This window comes from Salvelinus fontinalis, chromosome 14 (genome assembly GCF_029448725.1).
Source record: "Salvelinus fontinalis isolate EN_2023a chromosome 14, ASM2944872v1, whole genome shotgun sequence".
In the NCBI taxonomy this organism is placed as follows: Eukaryota; Metazoa; Chordata; class Actinopteri; order Salmoniformes; family Salmonidae; genus Salvelinus; species Salvelinus fontinalis.
Window position 1 is genome coordinate 38,084,758 of NC_074678.1, and position 26,815 is coordinate 38,111,572.

Consider the following 26,815-nt stretch of genomic DNA (forward strand, 5'->3'; position numbering starts at 1 on the left):
TGAAGCCTCCGATTTGGCCACGCCTATTTTACCACACTACCCGCGAAAAACACCTGTTGCTCACTCGCACTTTTAATTCTGGGACTCGTGATTATATTGACAATTGGGACATGACTCATTATGATTTTTTTATGGACTATTATTGTCAGGACGGGACAGCTCAGGATATTATTCTTCACAAGGAAAATATTAATCATATTTATCCAGGCTACAGCAATACTTGAATACACAATTAAAATTGGATAATGTTGAGATAATTGTCTGATGAAATAAACTGTCTAATCATCGGATATACTGGTTACTACTGTATCCCATCTCAAGTGGACTGGGGACTCATTTTTGGATACATTTTGGATCGCAAATGTGACTGACCATTCATCAACTGACATCAATAACAGCCAATTAGCCAGCAACCAAAAGTAGATGGTAAGGAGCCTATCAGGACCATTTCTCAAATGATTGATCCCAGTCAAGTGTGCTCGGGACGGGTCCAGTTGGGCACGTTGGGTAGCATACTTTTTAGCTTGTCCCCCACTATGCTGCATGCTTAGTGTGCTGTTTTTGTGTTGTTGAGCGAAATGGTGGAAAGTGATCATGTGTCAGAATGTGAGATGCGGTTTGTTATTCAGCACTGCTCGGGTCAAAGCTCAGGTAAGAAAGCGAGCGAACCTGACCCATTCTCTCATTGTCTTCCGCTAACTTACTTTCCGAATGAATGAATGATGACAAACGCAGAACGAATGTACAGAGAGCGAAACAATGTCATGATGATATGCTACCAGTAAAGGCAACGCACATACCGTGTTGAACAAACTGAATGCCTATTCGTAAAATGCCCATCTTGCCAGTGTCACATCATTTCTGCAAGGTGTTCTTGTCCAATTTGCTCACCTGGGTGTGCAAACTAGTCCAACACAATTACAGGTGTCAGTGTCACCAAGAATGAGGAACGGATACACTGCACACCATTTAAGTTAGGCTATTTATCAAGATAAAGTAAACTACTTGCCTGGTGAGCAGGTTCTTATCCCACAGCATGTTTGGAAAGGATTTGTGAATAGTCTAGAGTTAGGCTATCAATTGTGTAAAAGTGAACACTGTTGAACACAGAAATAGAATAACTAGAATGGGAATAGATTATATTTCTATGATTAAACACGTATTGTTTCTATTTCCTTTAGAGATGGAGCACTCAGGTGGTTTGTACAGCTCTGTGTACAAGCCAAATGGGCATGCTGCCTGGGCAGACGACCAGCAGCATCAGGACAAGGAGACAGCGGACAACCTCAGGAGGAAGATCAAGTACTTCTTCATGAACCCCTGTGAGAAATACAAAGCCCGTGGACGGAAACCATGGAAACTGATGCTCCAGATCATCAAGATCGCCATCATTACCATCCAGGTACTGACCAATGAGCGAACAGTCAACAGAGACGGGGTACTTTTTAGTTGTTTAGTTCTGAACTATTCCATATGCAAACCTAAAAAGACCCAACATAGATATAAATAAATAAATAAATAAATAGAGACAAACACAGCCATATCCTGATCACACGAATCAGCAGTGTCATAGTTTTAAACCATCCCAATTATACCAGATGTATGCCATATCCCAGTACTCATTGACAGTGGTCACCAACTTTTTCATACATAGTGATGGAAGCCACTATATATGGCACTATATATGGCATTTTGTTGGAATGCATCCTCCGTGTGTCATTAATAACTTCTCTTCCCAGTTGGTGTCTTTTGGACTGAGCAATCAGATGGTGGTAACCTTCAAAGAGGAGAACCTCATGACATTCAAGCATCTCTTCCTCAAAGATTACGTGGATGGCCGTGGGGACTCTTATGCTGTGTACAGGCAGGATGAGGTGTATGAACACATCTCTTACATAGTCGATAAGGTAAGGACAGTCAACAGCTGCTATCACATTCTATCAAACATAAACTGTGATTGGAAATGAATGAAATACAGGGATATCTCCTCTTTATTGCTCTTTGTTTCTAATTGAGGACAGTAGGTCAAACCTGTGAGATGTTAACCGGTTTTTGTTGGCTGGAAATCAGAAGCTAGTTCTGACCATTCCCTCATCATCCTGTGGGACTCTGTGTCCCGAAAACTCAAAATACTGTTTACCAGGTGTATTCCCCCTAGTCCCACCACCTAGATAACAATATTTTGCATCCTCAGGAACAGTTGACAGTGACATAATGGCATGTGATTGTCAAGCAGCACAATGGTTTACTCCTTTGTTTTGTCATATTACGGTCAATCATTGGTTGAGTTTTATAGGTAAAGTAGCTTGTATAGTTCTGTCCTCTTAGAGGACTTTGTACAGTACCTAGCTCCTTTCATTTTTTATGGCTTATTGCTGTGTAAAGGTAGTGTTTATGGAGCATGATTCCAATGAAATACCTACCCAATGTCTGTCTATTTTTATTTGTGTTTAGCCTCCAACTTCTGTTCTGTCATAGCTTGATAGTTCACCAACATTTTCAAGTTGTACTATTCGTATGTACAGGATACACATGGTATACACCGTCCAACGAAATGCTTACTTGCAGGTTCCTTCTCCACAATGCAACAACAATAAGAAATAAAAAATTTGAATATGAACATAAAGTAAATGGCTCAGTAGTATAGAATAAACATTTTTCGTATAATACAGGAAGGCACAATTTATAGTCCAGTATTTACACATGTATCAAGGAAGGGGGGATTGGGGGGCAAGTGTTAAAATTGTGCAGTATTCATGTCATCCCTTGTCAAACATCTTTTGAGTAAATACAGTATGTGATTGCTTACTTTTTAATATTACAGTTGTCATTGTTTTATGTCCTAATTGTAGTATTCCCGTCTGCGAAATATCACCGTTGGTAACCATGCCTATGAGAAGAAGGGGGACACCTATTCCCCTCTGTCTCTGTGCCAAGAGTTCTACAGGAACGGAAGCATTTCACCAGCCAATGAGACCTTTGATATAGACGCACAGATTGAAACTGGTAGGCTAATGGTCGCTGTATACTATATGTAATTTGCAGTTTAGTTTTCAGTGGTGTGTAAGTGTTGCCTGACGACTCAAACTGAATTCTTCCACTGCTCTATTGTTCGCTACATACGTCAGTCTGAGACTGCCATTATTGAAGTTGTTTGTGGTGACATCAAAATGAGCGGTGTTGTACAAAGTAATCATCAATTGGATCATCTCTAACCAATCAGTATCAAAGCCAATGACACATTTTCAAAACGCTGCTTTACACACGTGTGTTCTGGGACCAATCAGACGGTCTAGAATGGATTTCCATTCTTGAAATCGTTGGAGAGGCATTCCAATCCAGACTCAATGCGGAGAAGAAACTAACGGCCATGGGTGTATCGTTTGGCCAGAGCAAGGAGTTTTGGTAGCCAGGAAAGTCTAAGATGTTCGACATGCTTTAATCACTTTATCAGAATGGTCTGAACAGAACGTTATGATTTGGACTGAGGAGGTTTTGATGAATCATTTTAAATTCAGATTTTTTTTATTTATTGCTGAAATGTTTTTAAAAGTCACCTTTTGGTTATTTACCCCACAACAGAATGCCTTGAGATTGTTCCAGTGTTCCCCATGGGAAGCACAACCAAGGATGATCTGTTGAATTTCGTTGTGCATTTCAAAAGGTATCAGGCCGTGATATTAAACTTAGAATTTTACAATGCATACTCATAAGTAATAGAACTGTATCCACTGTATACTTTTAACAAAAACATAGTTTTTATGCTTATAGTAGATGGGTGTGGGGTGACGGCTCTTTAAACAAACACATTACATAATATTCATAACTGGATCCCTCGTGTTTTTGTCCTAAATGTAGGTTGTTGTACTTGTCAGTGATTAGGATACTGTATTTATCTTTGTGACTTGCAGATTGTTGAATGTGAAGATCAAGTTCACTCTGAAGGCCATAAACCTACAAACAGTCAGAAACAGAGAGCTGCCAAACTGCTATGACTTTGATGTCACGGTATGTCATTTGAATCCAGGCTGTTTCTCTACCTCACCTCACTTATTGGCTAGGTAGATTATAGCCATATTCCCAGTATGACGGAATGTTCTCTGCATTTAGAAGTTTGTTCCCATTTTTATCAATTTTTATCCATTCGAGTTCCACTGTTTTCTTCAAAGTTGGTAGTTAATTATTTGAAACTTGAGAAAAGTATTAGGTGTGACTGGAATGCTAGCTAGGGCTTGGCCAGTTAAAGATTAACTCTCATACCCTTTCCTTCCGTATTTAAAAACCATGTGTCTTTCTCTGATTAACAGATCACCTTCAACAACCAAGCCCACAGTGGCAGAATAAAAGTCGACCTGGACAATGACGTTGATATAAATGAATGTAGAGACTGGAAAGTTACCGGGGCCTGTATGTTCAGTGTATAATCATTAGCCTTTCCTCTTTCATTTTAGAGCCATCTGTATTTGAAAGAAAGGGTGTGTTTTATAAATCAGAGTTCTGCAGTAATTGTTTTCAACCAATCATTGGCAGTGTTGTTCTAGTTTAGTTTTCTCTCCCCAGCTCCCAAGAACATCTATTACCCACTGCTGTTTGACTGTCTCATCATTGTAACGTGCATCACCTCTCTGGCCCTCTGCACACGCTCTGTGCTCAACGGGATACGGCTACAGTTTGTAAGTCTACTATTCTGCCCTACAAAGGCAAAGTGCAGTAACTACGAATTTGGTAAAAAAAAACTTTCATCTGTTATGGCCAGGTATACTATCTGATTAATGTGGTATTTAGTTCCTTGACACAAGAACAAGCCAGTCGATCAGAATATGTCATGAAGTACCAGAAATTGCCATCTGTCTAATTACGTAGGCACTGCACTTTTGCAGGGCAGTATTGTCAACAGTGAATGGTGAGTGAGGTGAGGGTTTTTGTGTGTAATGGCTGGTTTCTGTAAAGCTGTCTGTATCCGTCTCATTTTTCCAGGAGTACACAGACTTCTGCCTAGTCCGTCAAGGGAAGAAGGTTCCATGGTCCGATAGGCTGGAGTTTCTGAACGGCTGGTATATCCTCATCATCGCAAGTGATACACTCACCATCATCGGTTCCATTCTTAAAATAGAAATCCAGACAAAGGTGAGTGTGACATGTTATTCGCATTAGCCTTCACACATTACACAAATATTATTAGTCTAATTTGTATGCTTTTCTCTCAGATTCTCACCAGTTATGATGTCTGCAGCATCTTTCTTGGAACAGGCACAATGTTTGTTTGGATCGGAGTCATACGCTACATGGGATACTTCAAGAAGTACAATGTAAGACACTCGTGTTGAATTCAACACTTGATGCTTCACACAAGACATTATGTTTTTTTTAAGTGGAATACTGGGTGAGTTCCATGGGAATTCCATTGATCTGTGGATTGTGATGGGTTATTCCTAGATTCTCATCCTGACCCTGAGAGCAGCTTTCCCAAATGTGGTTCGGTTCATCGGTTGTGCCGGAATCATTTACCTGGGGTACTGTTTCTGTGGCTGGATCGTGCTCGGGCCCTACCATGAGAAGGTAGGAGATCAAACGAGGATTGAACCCACAACCTGTTGGCAGTGTTATCACTCAACCACACAAGTGCCAGGGATTTTTAACAGCAAAAGGAGGCTTTAACTGGATTTTTTTTTAAAGGTGTTTTTACCATAACCTTGTCTGTTTTGTTCTGTTAGTTCCGGACCCTGAACACAGTATCAGAGTGCCTGTTCTCGCTGATCAACGGAGATGACATGTATCCCACCTTCAAGTACATGAAGCAGAAGAGTTACTTGGTGTGGCTGTTCAGCAGAGTCTACCTCTACACCTTTGTCTCGCTCTTCATCTACATGATCCTCAGCCTCTTCATCACCCTTATCACTGATACCTATGACACCATCAAGGTTAAGTTTCATTATAGGCAGTGTACAGCAGGCAGATATTGAATAGTTCTGGATGGTGATTTGCTAACCATATGTCTAAACTAAACCCTTACCTTAACAGATTTCCATGCCTAATATTTAGATCTGATGGTCAAATATGCACTTCTGTTATTATAACATTTCACTTGGTTTTTGTTACAATACTATTCAGAGTAAAAACATTTCCTCACCAGAACAATCCTATTGTTTGTTTTGCAGCAACAGCAGCAGGAAGGGAGCCCAGTGTCGGAGCTGCATTGTTTCATGTCTGAGTGTAAAGATCTGCCCACCTCAGGACGCTACCGGGTAGAGGGGGAGTCTGGCTCCTTCACCTGCTGCTTCCCCAGGTGAGGACAGACTTAGTGGCATTGTATTTATTAGGGATCCTCATTAGTTGCTACCAAGGCAGCAGCTACTCGTCCTAGGGTCCAAGCACATCAACGGCACTACATTACATATAAAACACTACATCAAATAACATTATTACACAACTACATATCTACTATACAAAATGTATAATACTACCATACAACAATATTACAATGTACGTGTGTAGAGTGCGTGTGCTAGCGCTTGTATGCGTGTCTGTACCTCTGTTTGTCTCTTCACAGTCCCTGCTGTTCCATAAGGTATATTTTTATCTATTTTGTTTATTTTTTACATACTGATTGCATCAGTTACCTGATGTGGAATAGAGTTCCATGTAGTCATGGCTCTATGTAGTACTGTGCGCCTCCCATAGTCTGTTCTGGACTTGGGTGTGCTAGTTGTTGAAACAGACAGCTCGGTGCATTCAGCTTGACAACACTTCTTACAAAAACAAGTAGTGATGAAGTCGATCTCGCCACTTTGAGCCATGAGAGATTGACATGCATATCATTCTTAGCTCCCCGTATACTTTTAAGGGCCAGCCGTACTGCCCTGTTCTGAGCCAATTGTAAGTCCTTCTTTGTGGCACCTAACCACACGACTGACCAGTCGTCCAGGTGCAACAAAACTAGGGCCTGTAGAACCTGCTAGTGTTGTTAAGAAGGCAGAACAGTGCTTTATTATGGACCGACTTCTCCCCATTTTAGCTACTGTTTAAAAAAAAAAAAAAATGTTTAACTAGGCAGGTCAGTTAAGAATAAATTCTTATTTACAAAGATGGCCTACCCTGGCCAAACACAGATGCCGCTGGGCCAATTGTGTGCCGCCCTACGGGACTTCCAATCACGGCTGGATGTGATTCAGACTGGATTCGAACCAGGGACTGTAGTGAAGCCTCTTGCACTGAGATGCAGTGCCTTAGACTGCTGCACCACTCGGGAGTTGTATCAATATATTTTGACCATGACAGTTTACAATCCAGTTACTCCAAAGAGTTTAGTCACCTCAACTTGCTCAATTCCAACAATTATTCATTACAAGATTTAGTTGAGGTTTAGGGTTTAATTAATGATTTGTCCCAAATACAATGCTTTTAGTTGTTGAAATATTTAGGACTAACTTATTCCTTTCCACCCATTCTGAAACTAACTGCAGCTCTTTAAGTGTTTCTGACGTGTATATTGTTGAGTCATCCACATACATAGGCACATTAGCTTTACTCAAAGCCAGTGGAATGTCATTAGTAAAGATTGAAAAAAATAATGGGCCTAGACAGCTGCCCTGCGGAATTCCTGATTCTACCTGGATTATGTTGGAGAGGCTTCCATTACACCCTCTGTTTTCTGTTACAGGTAACTCTTTATCCACAATATAGCAAGGGGTGTAAAGCCATACGTTTTTTTCAGCAGCAGACAATGATCAACAATGTCAAAAGCCGCACTGAACTCTAACAAAACAGTCCCCACAATCTTTTTAATGAATTTCTCTCAGCCAATCATTTGTGTAAGTGCTTTGCTTGTTGAATGTCCTTCCCTATACGTGTGCTGAAAGTCTGTCAATTTGTTTACTGTAAAATAGCATTGTATCTGATCCAATTTTTTTACTAAAGTTCACTAAGGGTTGATAACAGGCTGTCAGAGGTTACCTCTAAAATATTATGTTCTGAGTCTTGAATTCTGGACCACAGCAGAACCAGGGTTGGGGGGTCAATTACATTTCAATTCAGGAAGTAAATTGAATTTCCAAATCAGTTTACTTGAAATATAATTGACTTCACCCTTAACCTGTATTGGTTCCTTTATGTGAAGTGACATGTTCTTTCAGTCCAAAGATTAACAAATGTAACTTTCAACTAACCTGTCAATTGTTTTGTTTTCCCCCCAGATGCAAGGACTCACGAGAAAGGCTGAGCTCTGAATCAATAGACTCTGAGCCATAGTGGACCTTTTATCAGTCAGAGATTAGTAAGAAACCAGCACTTTACTGTACAGTTTAGCCCAGCAAAACATTGTCCTGTACTTCTAGACCTGTTTTAATCTTATTCACCAACTAACTTAATGCAGTAGCAATTGAGCCTGGGGATGAGGTTAGACCTGTTACTGTGTAAGTTGCCTGTTAATGTACTAAAGTTGATGACCACAATGATATGCACTGATGAATGTTGATTATTTGAATGTACTGTAAATATCAAAACATGAATTGTTCAAAGACATGGGATGGTAACATTAATAAAATGAATAGCACAAAAAAGTTGCTATTCCCTAAATGTATTTTTCCCAAGCCCAGTAGATTGCAACATTTTAGTTGGATTCCCAAAGGGCAGTTGGCATCTAATCACGAGCAAGGGTTGAATAGGAGTGGACACGGAAATGCAACTTATTTTTTGTTAAAATGAGGCTTTATTTCCTCAAGGTGTGCATACACCGGAAGTAGAAAACATTGCGGGCCTGTACAATTTAACTCCTCCATCAACATAAGCTTATATATATATATATGATACAAAACAAGTTTAACTATGAAAAATCTGTTCAATTGTCAGTTTATTGCACTGTCTGGGTCATTCACACACAGAGAAAGGCTGAAAGAAGCCCAGTCAACATAACAAAAAAAGTATGTAAAATCTCTGCCAGAATAATAAGTCTGTACATTAGGACTCCATGATTTCTAGAGTAGTTTGGGGGGGTAGATCCATTTTCAGTTAGGGCTTTGGTAGAGGAATGCATCGGTGTGCTGGTTTCTGGGCTGAGAGAAGCTGAGGATAGGTAGAAGTAGACTAAAGCTGGTCAGTTAGGGGTGGTGGTGGGACCCGCTGCTCGTCCATCCGGTTAGCCTGGGAGCGCAGGATAAGGCTAAAGAAGTCCTCAGCTGGGACAGTAGGACCTCTAGTGGAGGGAGGGGGTTCTTCACACCGCTGGTCATTCAGTCTTGAACCCTACACAAGCACATCGGGACAGACCGGATTTTCATCTCAAATCAGCAGTCTTTTTCAATAACTTTGGTACATGAGTTACCATTCATCTTTACAATAGGTGCTAATTCATTATGTAAGCAAATATAGGCTTATACTAACTTCATTGTCAGAGAACCAACTAAAATAGGCTATGTCTTGATTACCTGGCACTTGACTAGCATGTCAAAGAAGACGTCGTCAGCCTGAGGCTGGTCAGCACTGGTCATCAGGCGACTGAGCATGGGGTGGGGCCTGATGGACTGATCGGAGGTGCTGAGACGTAGACCGGGGAGGCTGTTGCCCACGCTGGCTCTCTGCTCGTCCAGTCGACTGCACTGGGAGCTGTCCCGCAGATCCAGGAAATGCCCAGGCTCCAGGTTGGCCTCGCATGCGGAAGTAGCTACAAGAGGTGGAAATGGAGGTGAGGATAGAATGAGTGGAAGGAAGGAGTAGTTTCAGTTTAGCCTGAAATCCACTTCTCCAAAGCAACCTTTTTCCCAAACCTGTTTTATTTATCATAATCACAAAAATCTAACAGAGTAAAATAACCAGTGCATGAGCTCCTATCCCCAAACAAGAGAATAAGGAACAGGCATGGATAGGCATTGGATGACACTTAGGTCACCAAGTGCAACATTGGTGGGTGTGGCATGCAGAGGGGGGCCGGGGTAACTCACATTTCCTCATGGCTACAGGCGGGGTAGTACAGGGAGAGAAGGGATCGGAGAGACGGCTCTCGCCGTCCAATAAGGAGCACCTTTGGTCGTCCATTCTGCTGCCCTGGAAACGACTGAGGAGGTCGAAGAAGCCATCATCACCCTGAGTGTCAGAACATCCGATCTACAGGAGAAAAGATCAACAAAACACCCATTAAAACAACCAGAAAAGACTGTCACGACAAACATCAGAAAGACTATTACTAAGGCGAGCATGTAACAATAGACTGGATATACCACATTATGGATCTACTGTAGTGAAACCACAGTAGGCTGTTGAAGCCATAGGAATAGAATTTAAAATAATAGCCAGACCAATTCTATTATTTCTATGTATAGACATATCTCTATGGTTAAAGCTACCTTGACTCCAGACTTATGTGTGTCCATCTCTCGGGCCGTGGGCTTGTTGCTGGTGTCCTGGAGTACCCCATCTCTGGTAGGAGAGCTGTGTTTCTTGTGTTTCTTCCCTCTGAACCGGTTGATGAAGAACAGTTTGGAGGAGGCCTTGGCCATGCTGGATTTAGGGTTAGAAGGCCTAAATACATCTTCGTCCCAGTTCTGTGGTAATGGCAGACAGTACATGAAACAACACAGAGGGCAGGGGGTGATAGGTGGTGTCTTCGCAGTTTAGTTGAGATGTCACTGCTGCTATATAACCAATCAATAAAATCAACATTTACATAAATCAATACAATTGTAACATGACTGATGAGAGACATTTCTGCTCCTAAGCCTATGTGAGTGTTAATATGCATGTGTACTATACACATTTTTGTACACACTTCTACAGTTGTTTTCTCAGGGCCCAGTCCTATATGCTCCAAGTTCTCCATACTGTTACTCCTTCCTTCTGACTTCACACCTGAAACAAACATCAGAGGTGGGTATTTCTCCAATATGGATCAACAGGCATTCGTGTCACTTTGCCAGGCCTGCACCTGGACTGACTCCGAACTACAGATTTGTGTAGGGTTCAGAATAATGAGTATAAATGGAATAATGGTTATTTTTAATAATAATAAATGCCATTTAGAATACGTTTTTATCCAAAGTAGGAATCAAACCCACGATCGATGTTGCAAGCGCCATGCTCTACCAACTAAGCCACAGAGGGCCATTTTTATTTAAACTAAACTTAATAAATATAGTTTATAATAATAATAATGTTACAGGTAGGTAGGCCTGTAGGGACTTACCTGGTAAGGTATCCTGCTTCCTGTGGTTCTCAGTTAGAACAGAGCTGTTGTTGGTGTTGAGGCTTGAGCTTGGGTTCTGACCCAGACCCAGCACTAACTTCAGGTCTGCCATATTCATCCTGGCTGTTGCCTCACCATTTTTGTCTCCAGTCTGGACCAGATACAGGATGAGAAGAGAAAAGGGAGAACTAGCTACATAAGAACATAACTTAAACATAGCAAGGGAATAATGTGCCCATATAGAGTTGAGGTTTTGTTGTCATCGCCCCTCCCCTCAGTTATTTTATCCATAGGGAATTCGCAGAGTTGTGATTTATTGGATAATAATGAGCAGGTTATTTCCATGTAGTTCCTCCGATGTGCAGTAGAAAGAACTGTGACTAGATAACAGGTACTGATAACATGCATTAGATTGGGAGGAGTACACAGTTGACCAGTAGCAGTAAATAGACACCTCTTTGGATATCTCCAGATGCTTCTCAGCAAAGTGAATGGCCTTCTGATGATTCCCCAAGGCTGTGTGGGCATTTCCTAAACTCCAGCACGCTCTGCCCTCCCCAACCCTGCACAAACAGAGAGAGGAGCCCCAATGGATTTAGAGAACACTTCACTACTGTGATCACATTGAGCATGTTCAACAAAGCATGTGTGTCCAGGGTAAAGATGATAAAGTAAGTAAGTAAGTAAGTAACAATCAAGCTCATATTGAATGCACATGCTGATTCCATAGACTGGTGAATCCCTTTTCATGGGCTGTTTTCCTGATGTCATCACTTGTGTCAGTAATCTGATGCTGGAGCTGGGTGTCTCTGTGGGCCTCCATTGATTACTGTGATCAATTACTGTGTATCATTTTAGCCCTGTGGATCAATAGCTAGTCAGGACCCCCATTCAGGCCAACCCTCCATCCACACACATACAACAGCAAATTCAATTAAACTCTCTGATACATATTCACCATTATCTTTAAAAATAAATTCAATGCACATGTTTACTTTCCAGGTTAGAATGTTTGTGCATTACTCTGTGTGTGTGTGAGACACTACATGACCAAACGTGGCGGCGAGCTTTACCCCACTCCAGCCGACATTTGGCATTGTGCATGGTGATCTTAGGCTTGTGTGCGGCTGCTCGGCCATAGAAACCCCTTTCATGAAGCTCCAGACGAACAGTTCTTGTGCTGACGTTGCTTCCAGAGGTAGTTTGGAACTCGGTAGTGAGTGTTGCAACTGAGAACAGATGATTTTTACGCTCTTCAGCACTCAGCAGGCCCGTTCTGTGAACTTGTGTGGACTACCACGTCACGGCTGAGCCGTTGTTGCTCCTAGACATTTCCACTTCACAATAACAGCACTTACAGTTGACCGGGGCAGCTCTAGCTGACTTGTTAGAAATGTGGCACCCTATGACGGTGCCATGTTGAAAGTCACAGAGCTCTTCAGTAAGGCCATTCTACTGCCAATGTTTGTCCGTCTATGGAGATTGCATGGCTGTATGCTCAATTTTATACACCTGTCAGCAACAGGTGTGGCTGAAATAGTCGAAACCACTCATTTGAAAGGGTGTCAACATACTTTTGTATATATAGTGTACCTGTCCTTGAGCTCCTGTGCGATGATAAGGTGTTTGAGGTGGTAGTCGATGGCTCTCTGGTAGTCCTGCTGCAGTGTGTAGGTGTTCCCCAGGCTATAACAGGCCTGAGCCTCCACAGCCTTATCCTTCAGCACCATGGCCAGCTGCAGAGTCTTCCTGGGTAGAGGGGGAGGGCAGAGGCACAGACAGGTCAAGGGTCAGAGGGTGAGTAAGGGGTCACCACCAAAAACTAGTCTTGCTTGTGTAACTGTGGGCAGAGACTGCCAAAAACAGTATATTTCCTTATCATTTTCACCTCACTAAAACTCCTTCTCTTCTGATTGCTTGCCCTCACTCATGTTTATTTATTAAGTTTATCAAGTTAATTTGGACAGGGACAATGTACAACAAAAACAAACATCTCAGAAGTAAGAAGGGATGTGTTCCACCAAAGTTGCACCAGAGTTAGCGAACATCTGTCAAACAAGTCTGGACCAACTAGAGAGCACTAGACAGGCGTGTCTGAAAAAGCACTGGGCCGCTGAGTTTAGTAATCTACTACTCACTTGTAATGTTCAGCCGCCACTTCAAACTGGTCCAGGAAGATGTAAGCGTTGCCTAGGTTATAGTAGGCCCTCCTCTCAGCCGCCCTGTCCCCAAACTCCTTAGCGATGAGGAGACGCTACAACAATAAGTTAAAGAAGCAGATTGGTCATTGGTTACAGGTTCTCAATCCCTCTACATAATAACAGAGAGATCATGCAATACAACATTATCTACACAGGGATGTCCATCCCTTTGCCACAAATGGCCCCCTATTGCCTATATAGTGTAAATAGGGCGCCATTTGGGACGCATCCTGTTATAATCTATTACCTTGACTGTTTATGGATGCAAGTCAGGTTCTATGATGCCACTAAGTTAGGGTATGTACCTGTCCATGGGCCACCACAGCTCGCTGGAAGTTTCCGAGCAGATAGTGTGTGTTACCTAGGTTACCATAGGTCCGCCCCTGTGCTGCCCGATCCCCCAAGTCCTTCACAATGGAAAGGTTGAATCTATGGTAAACAGAAACACACAAAAATATATAAAAAAGGTAACACATTTACAAAAGTCAATTTATTCACAGACTGTCATTTACTGTAAAATTCTAACAAAAGTCACATTTATCTATTGACACATTTTAAAATTTAGAAACGAGATTAACTCACTCGTAAAACTCTGTGGCTTTGTTCAGAGCGACCTTGGCCTCCTCAGGGATTTCTCCTGGCTCTGCTCCAGTCCAGCAGATGCTTTTCCCCTTGGCATGGTAAACGTTGCCAAAATTATACAGTGCTCGGGCCTGCCCAACCTACATGCACACACAGGCACCACCACACAGGAACAGACCAATATAACCAACGTTGTAATTATACACTTAAAATACATCACCCAGCACACAAACACAGGGGTCGGGCGTCAAACTATTCTAGACATCAGCACATAACTATGCCTCAGTTATTCTAGTTCTCCAACTATTCAGCTGTGGGAGACCAAGCTGCCTGTTATGGCCACCACCAGTGGTCACCAGCCCGAGTCCTGGAGAGTCCTGGGTATTCACGCTTCCGTTCCAGTCTAGCACTAAATCTCAGTTAACCAAGGTCTTGATGTTTTGGTTGAATGTTTGAATCAGATGTCTTAGTGTTGGGCTGGAACCACGATCAGCACACCTTCTAGCTTTCCAGGACCAGGGTTGATGACTACTACTCATTACAATCACAGTATATTACCTGTACTCACCTTATCGTACATCCCTCTGGTAATGTCATAGTGTCTTTGGCAACAGACCACTGCTTCATCAAACCTTCCCAAAACCTTCAAAGTGTTCCCAAGGTTACCACTGGCTTTTGCTTCTCCAAGTTCATCTCCAATGGTTCTGGAGAGAAATCAAATCCCCACACAGAATCTTAGACATGTCAATGATTTACAGTACCATGCCACTTCCCCAGCTCCCAGCTCTCATTTCTTCAGACGTTTACCTTTAAGAGCTTAACAAACCTCGCCTTGGAACAGTTTAAGGGCAGCATAGCTTCTCGTTGTCATACTTGCCTAGTCTTATGACGTCTTCACTTGAATAAAGGCAGTGGCTTAGGGCAGACCTTAGGTTCTAAGGGTCATGGCGGTGCTGTGTAGAGGTCGACCGATTAATCGTAATGGCCGATTAATTAGGGTCGATTTCAAGTTTTCATAACAATCGGAAATCGTTATTTTTGGACACCGATTTGGCCGATTTTTAAAATATTTTTTTTACACCTTTATTTAACTAGGCAAGTCAGTTAATAACACATTCTTATTTTCAATGACGGCCTAGGAATGGTGGGTTAACTGCCTTGTTCAGCGGCAGAAAGACAGATTTTTACCTTGTCAGCTCGGGGATTTGTTTTTGCAACCTTCCGGTTACTAGTCCAACGCTCTAACCACCTGCCTTACATTGCACTCCACGAGGAGCCTGCGTGGCAGGCTGACTACCTGTTACGCGAGGGCAGCAAGAAGCCAAGGTAAGTTGCTAGCTACCATTAAACTTATAAAAAACAATACATCTTCACATAATCACTAGTTAACTACACATGGTTGATGATATTACTAGTTTATCTAGCGTGTCCTGCGTTGCATATAATCGATGCGGTGCCTGTTAATTTCTCATCGAATCACAGCCTACTTCGCCAAACGGGTGATGATTTAGCACTGTCGTTGCACCTAACCATAAACATCAATGCCTTAAGTTAATATTGCCTGCTAACATGAATTTCTTATAATTAGGAAAATTGTGTCACTTCTCTTGCGTTCCGTGCAAGCAGTCGGGGTATATGCAGCAGTTTGGGCCGCCTGGCTCGTTGCGAACTGTGTGAAGTCCATTTATTCCTAACAAAGACCGTAATTAATTTGCCAGAATTGTACATAGTGTAACCGATGTGAAATGGCTAGCTAGTTAGCGGGGTGGCCGCTAATAGCGTTTCAATTGGTGACGTCACTCGCTCTGAGACTTAGAGTAGTTGTTCCCCTTGCAGAGTGTAGCGATGGGTAACGATGCTTCGAGGGTGGCTGTTGTCGATGTGTTTCTGGTTCGAGCCCAGGTAGGGGCGAGGAGAGGGACGGAAGCTATACTGTTACACTGGCAATACTAAAGTGCCTATAAGAACATCCACTAGTCAAAGGTATATGAAATACAAATGGTATAGAGAGAAATAGTCCTATAATTCCTATAATAACTACAACCTAAAACTTCTTACCTGGGAATATTGAAGACTCATGTTAAAAGGAACCACCAGCTTTCATATGTTCTCATGTTCTGAGCAAGGAACTTAAACGTTAGCTTTTTTACATGGCACATATTGTACTTTTAATTTATTCTCCAACACTTTGTTTTTGCATTATTTAAACCAAATTGAACATGTTTCATTATTTATTTGAGGCTAAATTGATTTTATTGATGTAATATATTAAGTTAAAATAAGTGTTAATTCAGTATTGTTGTAATTGTCATTATTACAAATGTAATTATTATTTATTTTTTACTTTTTTTAAATCGTCCGATTAATCGGCATCGGCTTTTTTTGGTCCTCTAATAATCGGTATCGGCGTTGAAAAAGCATAATCGGTCGACCTCTAGTGCTGTGTACCTGTTCAGAGTGAGGTCATGGCGGTAGTGTGCACCTGGTCAGAGTGAGGTCATGGCAGTGCTGTGTACCTGGTCAGAGTGAGGTCATGTCAGTAGTGTGCACCTGGTCAGAGTGAGGTTGTAGCTGTGTTGTGATGTCATGGTGGTGCTGTGTACCTGGTCAGTGTGAGGTCCTGCTAAGTGTGTGTACCTGGTGAGGTTGAGGTCATGGCGGTGCTGTGTACCTGGTGAGGTTGAGGTCGTGGCGATGCTGTGTACCTGGTGAGGTTGAGGTCGTGGTGATGCTGTGTACCTGGTGAGGTTGAGGCGGTGCTGTGTACCTGGTGAGGTTGAGGTCGTGGCGGTGCTGTGTACCTGGTGAGATTGAGGTCGTGGCGGTGCTGTGTACCTGGTGAGATTGAGGTCGAGGCGGTGCTGTGTACCTGGTGAGGTCGTGGCGGTGCTGTGTACCTGGTGAGGTCGTGGCGGTGCTGTGTACCTGGTGAGGTCGTGGCGGTGCTGTGTACCTGGTGAGGTCGTGGCGGTGCTGTGTACCTGGTGAGGTCGTGGCGGTGCTGTGTACCTGGTGAGGTCGTGGCGGTGCTGTGTACCTGGTGAGGTCGTGGCGGTGCTGTGTACCTGGTGAGGTCGTGGCGGTGCTGTGTACCTGGTGAGGTCGTGGCGGTGCTGTGTACCTGGTGAGGTCGTGGCGGTGCTGTGTACCTGGTGAGGTCGTGGCGGTGCTGTGTACCTGGTGAGGTCGTGGCGGTGCTGTGTACCTGGTGAGGTCGTGGCGGTGCTGTGTACCTGGTGAGGTCGTGGCGGTGCTGTGTACCTGGTGAGGTCGTGGCGGTGCTGTGTACCTGGTGAGGTCGTGGCGGTGCTGTGTACCTGGTGAGGTCGTGGCGGTGCTGTGTACCTGGTGAGGTCGTGGCGGTGCTGTGTACCTGGTGAGGTCGTGGCGGTGCTGTGTACCTGGTGAGGTCGTGGCGGTGCTGTGTACCTGGTGAGGTCGTGGCGGTGCTGTGTACCTGGTGAGGTTGAGGCGGTGCTGTGTACCTGGTTGAGGCGGTGCTGTGTACCTGGTGAGGTTGAGGATGTATTGTGTACCTGGTGAGGTTGAGGTCGTGGCGGTGGTATTCTAGAGCCTTGCTGTACTCCTGCAGGTGGAAGTATGCGTTGCCCAGCTGGCTGTAGATGGCGCTGAGGATCTGGAGGTCCTCTGTGCCAACCTGGATTGCCGACTCAAAGAAGGAGACCCCGGCACGGTAATTCCCCACCTTACACTGCCTCTCCCCCTCCAAGGCCAACTCCAGACAAGATGTCTCCATCCTAGAAGGAGAAGAAGAACACATTATAGCCCATAGTCTCTATGTGTGTGTGCGTGATCAGACTGTCTAGGAACATAAACTAATATCAGAGGAAATTCAGGATAAAACAACATTAAAAGCCAACAACAACCACCACTTGACAACAAATATACACATAACATAAGATAGAAAAAATCAAAAGGATCAGTTACGCTCAGAGTACTGCCCCATTCAGATCTGTTTGCACACATGACAACTGCTATCATTGTCATGCCATGTTTGGCTTGACAATGATAGCTGTCCATACACAATGATAGCAGTTGTCAACTCGCCTAAAGAGTTGGCATGATAGCACAAACAGACTGGCACAATTACCGTGTATGGATGAAGACCATCATGAAAATAAAATAACCGCCATAGCCGTAAATAAAACAACAACAGCTGACTAAAGATGGGACCGCCGGAAATTTATGCGATTGAGTCAGTTTCGGCCATAACATGGACTCTTAAAAATGTTATGAAAACTTGTTCAGAGTTTCTAAACCCAGAGGCCCAACATCGTGATACTTCCGGGGACTCCTGCAAATCAACTTGGCAGACTCGACCAGAGTTTGGGAAGTCAATGAGATAAGCTAAAAATGATTCCCTAGTTGTTCATTTTCTCGATTTCTAAAGGCACAACCTAGATTCGAGCCAATGTCTTAAGTAGCTAAACATGTTATTACTCCAACTTTAAGAAAATGACAAACTGACACGTTTTTCTTTTAGCCAAAGACAACTTTACCGAAGGAGTGAGTTTCGTTTGATGGCATGCACATGCGCAGTTCGTCGTGACACAACTGTTGGTCCCAATGACGTATTTCTGCGCGCAAGTTTAGCTAGCCAACGTCGCCATGACATCGCCTAAAGCTGTGATCGGGGACTTCCGTTGGAGAAGCAGTTTATAAAAATCTTCATACTAAATCATCTTTGCTTTGTTGCGCCTTGCAGAAACAAGCAACTGGGTCTTCGGTTGCCTAGAAAACGCACCCCACAATGCAGCAGCACACATAAATACTGTATAATCAAAAGAAAGGGCTTGGAACCTCTAACCCTGGTAATTTGACTGGTAAACTCATGGGTACACTCGCAATGGCTGTCTGGTATTGTGATGCAATAATTTCCATGTTAATGTAGAATGTTCATTCAAATTATGTTACGGATGTGGCTCATGCAATGGAATGTATTGTTTGTAATGTCAGTTGAGTTGAATCAACAAATCATAGCACATATTTTACACATTTTACAGCAGTCCACCCATCATGCCATCATTGACATGACTGGGGATGCCTGTTCTATATATTCAATTTCTATGGCAGCACATGCAGTTAGTAGCAGATGAGAGGAGAAAATGTGTAGTCACACAAATGTTTTGCCTATTCAAACAGTTATTACGGTGAAGTGGTCATTTGGCTGTCCGATTACTGTCATCCAAAATTCCATGACCATCACAGCCCTACACCAGACCAATGACATGGACTGTAGAAATACCTTGTCATGTTGGTATACAGAACCAAACTTCTCTCCACCAATGCAGTTCGGCTCCACAGCACACCCATATGTGTTTGTGGTTAGGATCTGCATCTATACTGTAGAACTCCACAGTCCACACCCTGCCACCACTGGCTTCTAAAACAGCTGTGGTTGGTTACTCCTCCAGGAAGTTCTGTTGCTTTCTTAAAAGGAAAGGCTTCAGGCTTTCTTTCATGCCACTACAGATAAAGACAGAAAAACAATAACAAGTGATTCCATATGCTCTCTCCAGGATAGTAATGTCGTTCACCAGACTCTTGGGCTATTAGCCTGGGGACGAGATTATCTACCAGGAGAATATAGTGCTGAGGTGGTGGAAACTATGGGATTATTATGACATCACATCATTATTAACCTACATCATGGCTTAGTCCAAGCATGACTCCCACCTCCATATGGCACAGCATATTACATACAGCCTGCTGTATGCATGGGGTCTGGAGTGGTAAGAACATTGTCAACTCAATCCAATACCTGAAATACAATAACCACCTGCTCTCCTCATACCAATCAAACACTTCCCAGCATCTGATTCAAACTTTAGTGAACATTAGCTGACTGAAAAATAGCACTTCATGAACAGCCACAAACCAATGTCCATCTCAAGACAAATCGTTACAGTAATTAGAGTTATATTAGAATATAATGCCTAAGTTTTGGGCCAGTCATGAGCAGTCTTCAATAGACCACAGTGCTGTAACCAACATACGTACCTGTTGTAACCAACATACGTACCTGTAAACAACATACAGTACCTGTAAACAACATACAGTACTGTACCTTAAAACAACATACAGTACTGTACCTGTAAACAACATACAGTACCTGTAAACAATATACAGTACTGTACCTTAAAACATACAGTACCTTAAAACAACATACAGTACTGTACCTGTAAACAACATATAGTACTGTACCTGCTGCCTCTTTTCATCCTCACCCACTCTCGGACCCTTGACAGGATGGACATCTCAAGCTTCTCGATCACTCTGTCACTGGTTATGATTGAGACCTGCTCCTTCAGGGTGAGACAACTCAGCTGCTGTCGTTTCGCGTGCTGACACATACCGAGGACGGTGACCTGTTAGCCAGCCCAGATACAGCCAAAAAACCTCCTCTCCCTAGTAAGACTCTCCGCCAACGACACAGTCTCTAAAACAGTCTCTCTGACCTGCCGTAACAGCACAACTTTGGGCTACAACTGCCTTCTGTCCAGAGATTCCTGACCCCTCCCAGTTGGATGTCCAGAGCGTCAAATCTTTTGTTGACAGTTCAGTCAGGGCTTCAGTCTCCGGGTAACGTTAGGTTTTCACGTACAGGAATGGGTTCATGAATTGTAGTGACTACATTAAGCTGGGCTAAGCCGACGGCTGCATTTCTGGTTCAGTCTCCCTCCTCATCTGGGCCACCGGCTGGTGTGTGTCACATCTCATTAGCCAGCATGTTCAGAGGTAATTACAGGGGCTACTAAGTGGCTCCGGGGACGACTAATGCACTCTGTCAAACTCACTCCTTTTTACTGGTGTCACAATAAAGCAGTTAGCCATAATACTGGACACTTATTGAAAGATGTTATTGTCTTGAAACAGATCTTAATAAAAAGAGACGAGATGAGATGCAGTGAACCCGTACATGAGATTCAGTGAGGTCGGACTCTTTAGCCGTGTTCACATTGGCACTTTGAAGTGACTCAAATCCTATTTATTGTAACAGTCCTGACCTATTTATGTTAGTTTTTATGTGTTATGGTCAGGGCATGTGTTTTGGGTGGGCAGTCTATGTTATCTGTTTCTATGTTGGTTTCGGTTTGCCTGGTATGGCTCTTGATTAGAGGCAGGTGGTTTGCATTTTCCTCTAATCAAGAGTCATATTTAGGTAGGGCATTTCTCACTGTTTGTTTGTGGGTGATTGTCTCCTGTGATGTCTTCGTTATGTTAGATGTATTCACTTTTGGAGCTGTTTGGCTGTTCGTATGTTTCGATGTCCGTTCCTGTTCGTGAGTTTACGTTTGTCCATGTAAGTTTATGTTCAGGTTGCGTGTACGTCGTTTTCTTATTTTGTAGTTTGTTAAAGTGTTTGTTTTCCTGTCATCAGTTTTCGTATTAATAAAAAAGATGGCATATTTCCCTGACTCCGCATATTGGTCTGAAGATCCTTCTCTCCTCACCTCATCTGAGGATGAGGAAAGCGACAGCTCTTACAGAATCACCCACCAACATACAGAGACCAAGCGGTATGGGAATGCTCGACGGAGCAACAAGGACTTTTGGACTTGGGAGGAGATCCTGTCTGGTAGAGGACCCTGGGCGCAGACTGGAGAACATCGCTGCTCTCGTGAGAAGAGTGAGGCAGCCACAGCCCAGGAGCGGTGGTTTAAGGAGGCAGCTAGGAGACGTGGATGGAAGCCGGAGAATCAAGCTCGAAACCGGAATTATGAGGGGACACGTCTTGCACGGAAGCCCGAAAAGCCCGTGAGTAACTCCCAAAAATTTCTTGGGGGGGGGGCTAAAGGGTAGTGGGCCAAGGGCAGGTAGGAGACCTGCGCCCACTTCCCAGGCTAACCGTGGAGAGCGGGAGTACGGGCAGACACCGTGTTACGCAGTAGAGCGCACGGTGTCTCCTGTACGTGTGCATAGCCCAGTGCGGGTTATTCCACCTCCCCGCACTGGTAGGGCTAGATTGGGCATTGAGCCAGGTGTCATGAGGCCGGCTCAACGCGTCTGGTCTCCAGTGCGTCTCCTCGGGCCGGCATACATGGCACCTGCCTTACGCATGGTTTCCCCGGTTCGCCTGCATAGCCCAGTGCGGGCTATTCCACCTCGCCGCACTGGCAGGGCGACCGGGAGCATTCAACCAGGTAAGGTTGGGCAGGCTCAATGCTCAAGAGAGCCAGTACGCCTGCACGGTCCGGTATTTCCGGCGCCACCTCCCCGCCCCAGCCTAGTACCTACAGTGCCTACATTACGCACTAGGCTACCAGTGCATTTCCAGAGCCCTGTTCCTCCTCCACGCACTCTCCCTATAGTGCGTGTATCCAGTTCAGTGCCTCCAGTTCCGGCCCCACGCACTAAGCCACCTGTGCGTCTCCTAAGTCCTGTACACACTGTCACTTCTCCCCGTACTAGTCCTGAGGTGCGTGCCCTCAGCCAGGTGCCACCAGTGCCGGTACCACGCACCAGGTATAGAGTACGCTTTGAGAGTTCAGTGTGCCCTGTCCCTGCTCCACGCACTAGTAGGAAGGTGCTTATCATTAGCCCGGTGCCTCCAGTTCCGGCACCACGCACCAGGTCTACAGTGCGCCGTATGCGGCCAGAGCCATCCGTCTCCCCAGCGCCATCTGAGCCATCCGTCTCCCCAGCGCCATCTGAGCCATCCGTCTCCCCAGCGCCATCTGAGCCATCCGTCTCCCCAGCGCCATCTGAGCCATCCGTCTGCCAGGAGCCTGCAAAGCCGCCCGTCTGCCATGAGCCTGCAAAGCCGCCCGTCTGCCATGAGCCTACAGAGCCATCCGCCAGACAGGAGCCGCTAGAGCCGTCAGCCAGACAGGAGCCGCTAGAGCCGCCCGCCAGACAGGATCTGCCAGAGCCGCCAACCAGACAGGATCTGCCAGAGCCGCCAACCAGACAGGATCTGCCAGAGCCGCCAACCAGACAGGATCTGCCAGAGCCGCCAATCAGACAGGATCTGCCAGAGCCGTCAGCGAGCCATGAGCAGCCAGAGCCGTCAGAGAGCCATGAGCAGCCAGAGCCGTCAGAGAGCCATGAGCAGCCAGAGCCGTCAGTGAGCCATGAGCAGCCAGAGCCGTCAGAGCGCCATGAGCAGCCAGAGCCGTCAGAGCGCCATGAGCGTCGAGAGCCGTCAGCCTGCCATGAGCGTCGAGAGCCGTCAGCCTGCCATGAGCGTCGAGAGCCGTCAGCCTGCCATGAGCGTCGAGAGCCGTCAGCCTGCCATGAGCGTAGAGAGCCGTCAGTCTGCCATGAGCGTCGAGAGCCGTCAGCCTGTATGGACCTGCCAGAGCCGTCCAAACAGGACCTGCCAGAGTCCTTCAGCCGGGATCTGCCCCTTGTCCCGGTGTTGCCCCTTGTCCCGGTGTTGCCCCTTGTCCCGGTGTTGCCCCTTGTCCCGGTGTTGCCCCTTGTCCCGGTGCTGCCCCTTGTCCCGGTGCTGCCCCTTGTCCCGGTGCTGCCCCTTATTCCAGTGATGGTCCTTATCCTGGTGCTGCCCCTTGTTCTGGTGCTGCCCCTTGTCCCGGTGCTACCCCTTGTCCCGGTGCTGCCCCTTGTCCTGGTGCTAGCTGTTTATTTAGGGGAAGGTAGTGTTAGGGTGGGCATTAGAAGGGGTAGAAAGAAGAGGGGAGTGACTATGGTGGTATGGGGACAGCGTCCTGAACCGGAACCACCACCGTGGTCAACTGCCCACCCGGACCCCCCCCTGGACTTTGTGCTGGTGCGCCCGGCGTTCGCACCTTGGGGGGGGGGTACTGTAACAGTCCTGACCTATTTATGTTAGTTTTTATGTGTTATGGTCAGGGCATGTGTTTTGGGTGGGCAGTCTATGTTATCTGTTTCTATGTTGGTTTCGGTTTGCCTGGTATGGCTCTTGATTAGAGGCAGGTGGTTTGCATTTTCCTCTAATCAAGAGTCATATTTAGGTAGGGCATTTCTCACTGTTTGTTTGTGGGTGATTGTCTCCTGTGATGTTTCGTGTTGTTCGATATGTATTCACTTTTGGAGCTGTTTGGCTGTTCGTATGTTTCGATGTCCGTTCCTGTTCGTGAGTTTACGTTTGTCATGTGAGTTTATGTTCAGGTTCCGTTCTACGTCGTTTTTGTTATTTTGTAAGTTTTGAAAGTGTTTTGTTTTCGTGTCATCAGTTTTCGTATATATAATAAAGATGGCATATTTCCCTGACTCCGCATTTTGGTCCGAAGATCCTTCTCTCCTCACCTCTTCCGAGGATGAGGAAAGCGACAGCTCTTACATTTATTTGCGTATCCAATTCAAATCTGTTCTTTTTCCTGCATTCTGAACAGACAAAAAGCACATGGAATCGGATATTTCAAGTCACATTTCAAACCACCTTTGTAGGTGGTTTGAAGTTAGATACAAATCTGATTCCTGGCCATGTGTCTGAAGGTCAAAATCGGATTTATTTGCCCTCAAGTATTTTTTAGATTATTAGTTGGTATATCTTGTTGCTTGCTAGCTACTCTGTTGACAGTTTGAAAATAACATGTGGTAGCTAATTAGCTTGTTAATTGTTTACAAACAAATGAGTGAATGTGCTAGAAAGCAAAACAGCTAGCTAGGACTCATTTTGAAATTTGGATTATCTTATTCTTTAAGGCTTTAAAAGTGTTCTTACCCTATGATTGTGAACATCAAAGCAACTGAGAAATGACCATAGCAGGCATTGTCACCTTAGCTGGCTACATAACTTCTGAATGATAGGAAGCACAAGCACCACCAGTCAGTCTACACCACTGCACACACACCCACCGTTACTATGACAACCAGCATAGCCTTGTCAGCAAACGACTGCTGTCTGAACACACATAAATCCGATGTAGTCATTTGTAACTTGCTGTTTGGACAGTCATTAGTCCAAAAAATATTTGAAAAACAAAACTGATTTGAGTATTAAGGCCTGCAGTGTGAACAAGGCTTAAGTCACAGATATCATGAAGTCAGATACTTCAGCAGCATATCGAACAGGGTAAAAACTCCATTCCCCACAATGCACTGTTGTAGCCCTCTCCTTATCCTTCAATCAGGTAAATAAAGCCAATCTGTAGAAATCCACTTGTGTGTATTTAGTGCATTAACTCATTAATGACTGTCCTGGCCCAAGGTGCCCTTGGCTTGGGTGTATGCTATGGTCAACCACTATGTCCACAAATTAGCTTTCACAAGTACAGATCAGCATCAAAGCTCCACAACCCCAACTGACCAGGCACTGGTTAGGTCAAGCCTCTGAGTTAGGCTGTATTAAATTAAGGTTTTGGTCAAGGACATGGCGATGACATGAGATTATTTGTCTGTTGACCTGGATCTTTACTCCCATGAAATGAGGCGGGCTATTTTTACAAGCAAGAGAGACTTTGCTATGCAATCTATATGATATGGGAGTTTAAACATAGAATTCCCTGGATTGGATTCAATCCTATGGCTTTCTACCAAAAACCTCAAAGGCTGTTTGTCAACACATGTCAACGTATTCGACTGTCAGGGTAAGTGATGTTCTCAAACTAGGCCTATATTCCAGGAAAACCAGTCTGTGAAATGACAATAGTATACATTTTTAAATATTCTTCAGTTCAGAAACACGCTCCAAAATGGAGAGTTCCCACCAATGTGTGGTTGGGTTCACACAGTGTGCACTGTGGAGGACAGAAGCCAAACTGTATAGACATTTGAAAGCAAGTCAATCGCTTGAGGATTCTCATTATTGTTTCATTCTGTTATTAAATATTGACAGGAACGAGACACTGCTTACAACACAGGCCTCTTTTGCCTACTCCAACAGGCCTCTCAACTCCATATCACTGGCCTCCCACTGGGAGGTAGGTTTACTGAGACTGAGAACACCCCCGTCATTGTCACCACAGGGAACACAGACTGAACACTGAATTAACCAAAATACACTGAACAAATAAACTCAATACATTTTCGATAATACGCCAGATATGATTTTTAGTATACTCCTTCCCTACTGCCCTGGGAAAATAGTTTTTTCTTGAATTAGACGATGGTATAATTTGTTATAATATTTCTGCTTGCAGATCCCTTTAATTGATAAGCACTCAGCAGCAAGTCTTCAACATTCCAAAAAGGGCAGCATAGTTAGATGCCCAAAACGAGGAGAGAACACACATACCTGTGGCGGACATGAAGAGCTTGCTGCTTGTCCTGCGCACTTAGCAGAGAAACACTGGTGTCCATTTGGGTGCATAGCAAGCAGAGAAGTCCTTATGTGATCCACATTAAAACCATGTGGGGTAAAAGAGCGCTGTAGAGCATGGTGGGGGGATCCCAACCAACCATCTGGGAGAAATACAATTCAGTTGCTTAAATAAATCTAAACCAGATGCAAACAAATTCAAAAGGAAGTCATGAAGCCACTGCTGTGTGAGTGCCAGAGGGCAAGAGACACAGTGACACAAATACCCCACACAAATACTCTACAAGGGAACAAAGACCTCGCACAGGTAAAGTAAGCTCCCCCTCTCTCATTTCATTTGTTCCACTCTCCATCTCTCAATCACCCTCGATCTACCAATCTCTGTTCCATTAGAGGGAAACTGGAGATGTTGGGTGAGGGCAAGGCCTTATTCTCCATGTGCAGCACCATAGCAACACTGACCCACTGACACAGGTACAGTAGCCAGAAGCTGCATCAGCTGGACATATGTATCATATGTAATGGTGAAGGTCATTTCCATGTAAAAGGAGCCATGAGCACCAACATGTGAAGTTCATAGGAGCATATCAAATGGTGTCAAATGAAATATAAGAGTCTATATTTTGGGGAAATTAAGGCATAGATATGTTT

At 44.4% G+C, this 26,815-nt stretch overlaps 2 protein-coding genes across 7 annotated transcripts in view; one reads left to right on the forward strand and one right to left on the reverse strand.

Moving 5' to 3' along the window:
* The first annotated feature begins 58 nt into the window (after positions 1-58).
* Positions 59-8,578, forward strand: mcoln3b (mucolipin TRP cation channel 3b). 2 transcript variants are annotated; one of them, XM_055861648.1, is made up of 14 exons: positions 59-426; positions 1,182-1,402; positions 1,740-1,907; positions 2,853-3,006; positions 3,583-3,664; positions 3,912-4,008; positions 4,308-4,407; positions 4,561-4,673; positions 4,978-5,127; positions 5,208-5,309; positions 5,437-5,559; positions 5,715-5,921; positions 6,159-6,286; positions 8,193-8,578. In XM_055861648.1, exons 2-14 carry the CDS (start codon positions 1,184-1,186, stop codon positions 8,245-8,247), a joined length of 1,698 nt encoding a protein of 565 aa, XP_055717623.1. In that variant the 5' UTR covers positions 59-426; positions 1,182-1,183; the 3' UTR covers positions 8,248-8,578. The 2 variants fall into 2 exon arrangements, with proteins under 2 accessions (XP_055717623.1, XP_055717622.1); XM_055861647.1 differs by lacking the exon at positions 59-426 and adding an exon at positions 441-651.
* A 130-nt stretch (positions 8,579-8,708) lies between these two features.
* Positions 8,709-26,815, reverse strand: part of LOC129810774 (G-protein-signaling modulator 2-like) — a 32,283-nt gene continuing 14,176 nt past the window's right edge. Inside the window, exons 1-14 of one of the 5 annotated variants that reach the window (XM_055861646.1) lie at positions 20,182-20,953; positions 17,493-17,714; positions 14,525-14,660; positions 13,957-14,096; positions 13,680-13,803; positions 13,312-13,427; positions 12,767-12,922; positions 11,628-11,736; positions 11,174-11,324; positions 10,760-10,839; positions 10,338-10,535; positions 9,936-10,098; positions 9,423-9,658; positions 8,709-9,240 (exon numbers count right to left, since the gene is read on the reverse strand). In XM_055861646.1, coding sequence (XP_055717621.1) covers positions 9,082-9,240; positions 9,423-9,658; positions 9,936-10,098; positions 10,338-10,535; positions 10,760-10,839; positions 11,174-11,324; positions 11,628-11,736; positions 12,767-12,922; positions 13,312-13,427; positions 13,680-13,803; positions 13,957-14,096; positions 14,525-14,660; positions 17,493-17,714; positions 20,182-20,330 — 2,139 coding nt within the window. In that variant the 5' untranslated portion in view covers positions 20,331-20,953 and the 3' untranslated portion in view covers positions 8,709-9,081. The other 4 variants (XM_055861643.1, XM_055861644.1, XM_055861642.1 and 1 more) reach the window with 4 other exon arrangements.